The following is an 8,123-nucleotide window of genomic DNA, read 5'->3' as shown; positions in this document are numbered from 1 at the left end:
TGGTCCCGTTGTACTTTCTTTGGTGTCGAATTGTTCCCATAATACAAGGAATTGCCCCAATAAATATATCCCTCATATTTTACCTCTCATTTACTGCATTTAATCGAACACATTTTCATAATTGAGAAGAAATGTGCATTGTAGGATAAAGTAACACCATTGTCTCTTTTCTTTGTAATAATGGAGAGAGAGCCAATGTTAAAACACGAATACATTAGGTGCTGAATTCGTGATTTGCGTTCACACTCGGTTAGGAAATAAGGGCGATTTTCCCAGCTTCGGGGACAACGATTTGGTCTTAATGGGATACAACCCCGGTTCAGACCAATTCGATTCCCCATTGACCATCCGCCGCTCCTGCCCAACTTCCTGATGCTTATCGAGACTTCGGCCAAAGACATTTCTCGACAGCCTCCTGGCCTTTCCTCCTCCCTCCCACCCCGCCCCCCACAACCCTCTGAGCCACAGAGATTTGTAAAACTGAAAGGCAATCCGTCCCCAAGAACATCGCCCACTTCCAAACAAAAAGTGTACCGTCAATGTTTAGCTGGAAGGACAGAAACTCTTGGCAGTAATTGGGTGCAGTATTTCTGGCACTACCGTTCCGATTTATTCAAACTCAAATCTTTTCTGCATTTGTTTTTTTTTGTTTTGGGGAGAATTTTCATAATTTATAAGAAGTGTGAACACTTTTTTTTCCCCCTCTCAAAATGACAGAATGTAAAATAAATTAACACCATTGTTCGTTTGTATATATATATATATATATATATCGTCACATTTCCCTTCTGGTTTAAATCAGGAACCCCAATTTGAAAAGTAAATCCGGCAGGAAAAAGTATATATATTTAAAAAAAGATTTATCACAACGGCAATGTCTGCAGTTACATTTTTTCTTTTTAAAAAAAGAGATATTAAATAGCAATACTTTACGGATTTTACCTTTTGGGGTTTGATGGAACAATGCAAAGTGGTAAAACACCAATATAAGATAAATGGGCTAAATGTTAGAGTCCAGGTCCCTTTGCTCTCCGGGGTGGAAAGGTTCGTGCATTTCTCACTGTACAAGTTTTTTTTTTGCTCCGCAAAACAGTCAAAACACTGTATATAGCTGATGCATTTTTCTCTCTCTCGCTCTCTCAGTACTTATATATAAACAAGTATATTTATTTATTCAGAATAAATAGCAGTCTGCCCATTGGCAAGTCTTCGATTCACTCAAAAAAAGGTTTTTTTGTGTGTGTGTTGTGTTTTTTTAAAGTGTTTGAAAGCAGTGTTTTTTTGTACAATAGTTTGTCTCTCTTTCTCTCTCTCAAGGTCTCGGTTGCTCCAGTTGCTGGTGCTGACTTCTGATGGCAAACCTGCTGACGTGTACAGGGATGGGCACAACAATCTTGGGGTTTCTGTTGGGTTCCCCAGATTTGGAGTTCGCGTTGCCTGCTTTCACCCTTTTCCACTTGGCCCTCCGGTTCTGGAACCAGATTTTCACCTGCACCTCGCTCAGCTTGAGGGAGTGGGCGATCTGGGAGCGCTCGGTCAGCGACAGGTACTTCTTGCAGTGAAACTCCTTCTCCAGCTCCAGCAGTTGCTCGCTGGTGAAGGCCGTTCTTCTCCTCCGGTTCTTGCCCGTCGCCGTGTTTGCCGGGTTGGCTGTGTTGGCATGGCCGCCCTCCTCTAGCCCCGGGCACGGCTCCTCTCCCTTGTGAAGCGCCGGCGCCGCCAGGTTTTCATCCGAACTGTAATCGAGGTCACTGTCCATGGAGAAATTCTCCTCTTTGCTCTTGGAATCATCGTCCACCTTAAAATCGTCCTTCCCTTGGCCCCGACTCGAGGTGACAGAACCTGCAGAGAGGGGCAGATGGACAGAGGGAGAGAGTGTGTGTGAGAGAGAGAGAGAGAGAGAGAGGGAGGGGAGTGGACAGAGAGGGAGAGTGTGTGTGTGTGTGTGAGAGAGAGAGAGAGGGAGGGGAGTGGACAGAGAGGGAGAGAGAGTGTGTGAGAGAGTGAGAGAGGGAGGGGAGTGGACAGAGAGAGGGAGTGTGTGAGAGAGAGAGAGGGGGGGAGTGGACAGAGAGGGAGAGTGTGTGTGTGTGAGAGGGGGGGGGAGTGGAAAGAGAGGGAGAGTGTGTGTGTGAAAGAGAGAGGGGGAGTGGACAGAGAGGGAGAGAGTGTGTGTGTGTGAGAGAGAGAGAGGGAGGGGAGTGGACAGAGAGATGGAGTGTGTGAGAGAGAGAGGGGGGGGGAAGTGGACAGAGAGGGAGAGAGTGAGTGTGAGAGAGAGAGGGGGGGGAGTGGAGAGAGAGAGGGAGAGAGTGTGTGTGAGAGAGAGGGGGGGGGCGGAGTGGACAGAGAGGGAGAGAGTGTGTGTGTGAGAGAGAGGGGGGGAGTGGAGAGAGAGAGGGAGAGAGTGTGTGTGAGAGAGAGAGGGGGGGCGGAGTGGACAGAGAGGGAGAGAGTGTGTGTGTGAGAGAGAGAGGGATAGGGGAGTGGACAGAGAGAGAGGGAGAGAGTGTGGGAGAGAGGGGAGTGGACAGAGAGAGGGAGAGAGTGTGCGAGAGAGAGAGAGAGGGAGAGGTGAGTGGACAGAGAGAGGGAGAGAGTGTGTGAGAGAGAGAGAGAGAGAGGGGGGGAGTGGATAGAGAGAGTGTGTGAGAGAGAGAGAGGGAGAGGGGGGAGTGGACAGACAGGGAGAGAGTGAGTGTGAGAGAGAGAGAGAGAGGGGGGGAGTGGAGAGAGAGAGGGAGAGAGTGTGTGAGAGAGAGAGGGAGAGGGGGGAGTGGACAGAGAGGGAGAGAGTGTGTGTGAGAGAGAGAGAGGGAGAGGGGAGTGGACAGAGAAAGGGAGAGAGTGTGCGAGAGAGAGAGAGAGAGAGAGAGAGGGGGGGGGGAGTGGACAGAGAGGGAGAGAGTGTGAGAGAGAGAGAGAGAGAGGGGGGGGAGTGGACAGAGAGAGGGAGAGAGTGTGTGTGAGAGAGAGAGAGAGAGAGGGGGAGTGGACAGAGAGGGAGAGAGTGTGTGTGAGAGAGTGAGAGAGGGAGGGGAGTGGACAGAGAGAGGGAGTGTGTGTGAGAGAGAGAGAGAGAGAGGGGGGGGGAGTGGACAGAGAGGGAGAGTGTGTGTGTGTGAGAGGGGGGGAGTGGACAGAGAGGGAGAGTGTGTGTGTGTGAGAGAGAGGGAGAGGGGAGTGGACAGAGAGGGAGAGAGTGTGTGTGTGTGAGAGAGAGAGGGAGGGGAGTGGACAGAGAGACGGAGTGTGTGAGAGAGAGAGAGGGGGGGAAGTGGACAGAGAGGGAGAGAGTGAGTGTGAGAGAGAGAGAGGGGGGAGTGGAGAGAGAGAGGGAGAGAGTGTGTGAGAGAGAGAGAGGGGGGGAGTGGACAGAGAGGGAGAGAGTGTGTGTGTGTGAGAGAGAGAGGGAGAGGGGAGTGGACAGAGAGAGGGAGAGAGTGTGCGAGAGAGAGAGAGAGGGGGAGAGGGGAGTGGACAGAGAGAGGGAGAGTGTGAGAGAGAGAGAGAGAGAGAGGGGGGGAGTGGACAGAGAGAGGGAGAGAGTGTGTGAGAGAGAGAGAGAGAGGGGGGAGTGGACAGAGAGAGTGTGTGAGAGAGAGAGAGGGAGAGGGGGGAGTGGACAGAGAGGGAGAGAGTGAGTGTGAGAGAGAGAGAGAGGGGGGAGTGGAGAGAGAGAGGGAGAGAGTGTGTGAGAGAGAGAGGGAGAGGGGGGGGGGAGTGGACAGAGAGGGAGAGAGTGTGTGTGAGAGAGAGAGAGGGGAGTGGACAGAGAGAGGGAGAGAGTGTGCGAGAGAAAGAGAGAGAGAGGGAGGGAAGTGGACAGAGAGAGGGAGAGAGTGTGTGAGAGAGAGAGAGAGAGGGGGGGAGTGGAAAGAGAGGGAGAGAGTGTGTGTGAGAGAGAGAGAGGGGGGAGTGGACAGAGAGAAGGAGAGAGTGTGTGTGAGAGAGAGACAGAGAGGGGGAGTGGACAGAGAGGGAGAGAGTGTGTGTGAGAGAGAGAGAGAGGCGGGGGGGGGGGGGGGGGAGAGTGGACAGAGAGGGAGAGAGTGTGTGAGGGAGAGAGAGAGTGGGGGGAGTGGACAGAGAGAGGGAGAGAGTGTGTGGGAGAGAGAGGGGGGGGGGGTGAGAGAGAGAGAGAGAGGGAGGGGAGTGGACAGAGAGAGGGAGAGAGTGTGTGAGAGAGAGAGGGGGGGGGGAGTGGACAGAGAGGGAGTGAGTGTGTGTGAGAGAGTGAGAGAGAGGGGGGGGAGTGGACAGAGAGGGAGAGAGAGACGGGGGAGTGGACAGAGAGAGGGAGAGAGTGTGTGAGAGAGAGAGAGAGGGAGGGGAGTGCACAGAGGGAGGGAGTGTGTGTGAGAGAGAGAGAGGGAGGGGGGGGGGAGTGGACAGAGAGGGAGAGAGTGTGTGTGAGAGAGAGAGAGTGGGGGAGTGGACAGAGAGAGGGAGAGAGTGTGTGTGAGAGAGAGAGAGAGAGGGGGGGAGTGGACAGAGAGGGAGAGGGTGTGTGAGATAGAGAGAGAGCGAGGGGGAGTGGACAGAGAGAGGGAGAGAGTGTGTGTGAGAGAGAGAGAGAGGGAGGGGAGTGGACAGAGGGAGGGAGAGAGTGTGTGTGTGAGAGAGAGAGGGAGAGGGGGGAGTGGACAGAGATGAGAGAGTGTGTGTGTGAGAGAGGGGGAGTGGACAGAGAGAGAAAGGGATAGAGTGTGTGTGAGAGAGAGAGGGTGGGGTGGACAGAGAGGGAGAGAGTGTGTGTGTGAGAGAGAGAGAGAGGGGGGAGTGGCCAGAGAGAGGGAGAGAGTGTGTGAGAGAGAGAGAGGGTGAGGTGGACAGAGAGGGAGAGAGTGTGTGAGAGAGAGAGGGTGGGGTGGGCAGAGAGGGAGAGCGTGTGAGAGAGAGAGAGGAGATGGACAGAGAGAGGGAAAGAGTGTGTGTGTGAGAGAGAGAGGGGGGGAGTGGACAGAGAGAGGGAGAGAGTGTGTGTGAGAGAGAGGGAGAGTGGACAGAGAGGGAGAGAGTGTGTGTGAGAGAGAGAGAGAGAGAGGGAGGGGAGTGGACAGAGAGAGGGAGAGAGTGTGGGAGAGAGGGGGGAGTGGACAGAGAGAGGGAGAGAGTGTGTGTGAGAGAGAGAGGGTGAGGGGGGGAGTGGACAGAGCGGGAGAGAGTGTGTGTGAGAGAGAGCGAGAGGGAGGGGAGTGGACAGAGAGAGGGAGAGAGTGTGGGAGGGGGGGGGGAGTGGACAGAGAGGGGGAGAGAGTGTGTGAGAGAGAGAGAGAGAGGGGGGAGTGGACAGAGAGAGGGAGAGTGTGTGTGAGAGAGAGAGGGGGGAGTGGACAGAGAGAGGGAGAGTGTGTGTGTGAGAGAGAGAGAGAGGGGGAGTGGACAGAGAGAGGGAGAGAGTGTGTGTGAGAGAGAGAGAGGGGGAGTGGACAGAGAGAGGGGAGTGGACAGAGAGAGGGAGAGAGTGTGTGAGAGAGAGAGAGAGTGGGGGCAGAGTGGACAGAGAGGGAGAGAGTGTGTGTGTGAGAGTGTGAGAGAGAGGGGAGTGGACAGAGAGAGGGAGATAGTGTGTGAGAGAGAGAGAAGGGGGGCGGAATGGACAGAGAGGGAGAGAGTGTGTGTGAGAGTGTGAGAGAGAGGTGGGTGGACAGAAAGAGGGAGAGTGAGAGACAGAGAGAGGAGATGGACAGAGAGCGGGAAAGAGTGAGAGAAGGGGGAGAAACAGAGAGAGGACCAGAGGGATGGGCGGATGGACAGAGAGGGAGATAGAGGGGGGAATGGACACACAGAGAGGGAGAGTGTGTGTGTGAGAGAGAGAGAGGGGGGGATAGACAGAGAGAGAGAGAGAGAGAGGCAGATGGACAGAGAGAGAGGGGGAGATGGATAGAGAGAGTGGGAGGTGGACAGAAAGGGGGAAGATGAAGAGACAGTGGGCGGAGATGGACAGAGAAGGGGTGGGGGTGGGGGGCAGAGAGGATAACATAATTTTAAACCCCAAGACGAATCCATGAAACGTGCGCCTAATTAGATTACAACTAATTATTAAAATATACTTTTTTCTGGAATTCAGAATATTGTGATGTGTTGTCCGTTTTTACTTATTCGTTTGCCGAATTTAAACTATATGTGATGAGTTAAAAAAAATATTGGAACTAGTTAATCAAGATACGTTGATGAAATGGTTCAACATGAGTTTTCAGTATGGGGCAACGGACACACACACACCTATTAGCAATTGAAGTATAGAATGGTTCAAATTTAATTTTCAGCATCGGGAACCTGACACACACATTAGCAATTTAAGTGTAAAATTGTTCAAAATTAATTTTCAGTCTAGGGAAACTTATACAAACACACACACACATATCTACTCGCAATTCAAGTGTAAAGTAGTTGAAAATGAATTTTCGGTATGTGGGGGACTGACACACACATCTCCTGTGAACAATTCATGTGTTAAATAAAGATCTGAGCAGTGGGATCTGCAAAGAGTGTATTTCCATTTGTGTTGGGCAAGTGCCTGGGACACAGTTCAGTGTTCCCGCCAGCTCCCAAGCAAGGCTCGCTCCAGAGCGGCTTCTGATTGTAGCTGCCCTCAAACCCAGCGCTGTGACCGTGCATAACAATATGCAACTTCCCCCCAGCATGGTGACATCGGCAACTTGAGAGAGCTGCCGGCTGGTTTTGTCATGCAAGCGATTGGCACTTTAAAAAGAAATGGGGGAAGTGGGCAGCTGGGCGGCGCTGGATTCTGCCTTTGATCTTCTTATTAATAGAGGATAACTGTTGACAAATCTGTGCCCCCCAAACATTGTTCATTGCCCTCCGAATGGTTAGTTTGACAGCGGTCCACTCACTTACCGATAACTGCGTGCACGGCCTCAGCCACCGGGAATAAACCAGCCGAGCTGTCCTTGCCTTCCTCCCCCTCCTGCTGCATCCCGCCTTCAGCCTTGTCCAGGGTGACCAGGGCCTGCATGAACTTCCTGGCCGGCTCCTGGTGCTGGGAGGACGGGAAACTGCGGCTGCCTTCCCCGGTGCCCGGCAGTGTGGCCATGAGCGTGGTGACCGCCATCCCCTGGCCCAGACTGGTGCAGAAGCCGTTGGAGAGTGAGCCGGCCAGGTTGCTCACCGGGTGGTGGTGCTGGGGGGTTGGCACGGCGTGGAGGCTGTGCTGGAGAGATGCCTGGGGGAGGGCAGGCGGGGGCAGGACCACCGGCCTGTAGGGCATGAACATAGGGTAGCCGGTGTAGACGAAGTGCCCAGTGCTGGGCTGGGGGCTGGTGCCTATCAGAGAGTCTATGCTGAAGGCAGTGCTCGTTCCCAGTGGTCGCTGCATCACAGTCAATGGGCTGAAGTCGGCAAACATACAAACCAAGAGGGCTCAAGACAGTCAGTCACGGTCTGGGCACAGAGAGGGAAGCCAAGAGGCAGCTACAACGCTTTCAAGGTGCACAACTCAACTTAGTTCCCCGATGGTGTGAGGCTCCGATTAGCTCTGGACAACATCGCTCACGGGATGCGGGTGGAGGGAGGGAGGGAGGAGGATGGGGGTGGGTGAGGGGTGAGGGGGAGGGAGTCTCCTGCAAGTGCCGAGTGTGAAATAGGCTCTGGTGGTGAGGTGTTTCCAGCCAGGGGCTCCGATGTGCAGCAGCTTCAACTTACGCTCGTGTTTCTCATTCACATTTTCTTCAAACTTGCAACCTTCCCTCGGTCACGTGGCCCAGCCTTCTCCCCATTGATTGGCTGCATTGGTGGGAAGGGGGCGGTCCTCTGACCTTTCCTCGGCCCCTCCCACCTAAGCACCCTCCCCACACCTTGTTCTCCAGGGCTATTCCCCTCATTCACTTTCCCGCACTCTGTTATGCCCCTGTAACAATAACCATTGCTTTGGCAAACACTTTTCTCAGTTATCACTGCATTGGAAACTTCAAATGATTGCTGGGAGTTCGTAAAGTTGATTTTTAACTTCTAAAAAATATTTTGCAGGATGCGGGTGTTGTTGGTTAGACCACCATTTATTGCCCATCCCTAGTTGCCCTTGAGAGGTGCCTGGTGAATTCCCTTCTTGGACCGCTGCAGTCCTTGAGGTGTAGGTACATGCACAGTGCTGTTAGGGA

General features: G+C 53.3%; 1 protein-coding gene across 1 annotated transcript; it reads right to left on the bottom strand.

Moving 5' to 3' along the window:
- Positions 1–472: 472 nt before the first annotated feature.
- On the bottom strand, positions 473–7,675 carry gbx2 (gastrulation brain homeobox 2). The gene is made up of 2 exons (XM_072482159.1): positions 6,865–7,675; positions 473–1,842 (listed from the first exon to the last, which is right to left on the bottom strand). Exons 1-2 carry the CDS (start codon positions 7,370–7,372, stop codon positions 1,313–1,315), a joined length of 1,038 nt encoding a protein of 345 aa, XP_072338260.1. The 5' UTR covers positions 7,373–7,675; the 3' UTR covers positions 473–1,312.
- Between the last annotated feature and the right edge of the window lie 448 nt (positions 7,676–8,123).

The sequence above is a fragment of the Scyliorhinus torazame genome, chromosome 2 (assembly GCF_047496885.1).
Source record: "Scyliorhinus torazame isolate Kashiwa2021f chromosome 2, sScyTor2.1, whole genome shotgun sequence".
In the NCBI taxonomy this organism is placed as follows: Eukaryota; Metazoa; Chordata; class Chondrichthyes; order Carcharhiniformes; family Scyliorhinidae; genus Scyliorhinus; species Scyliorhinus torazame.
The sequence above is the reverse complement of the archived record's forward strand: the minus strand, read 5'-3'. Positions and strand labels throughout refer to the sequence as shown.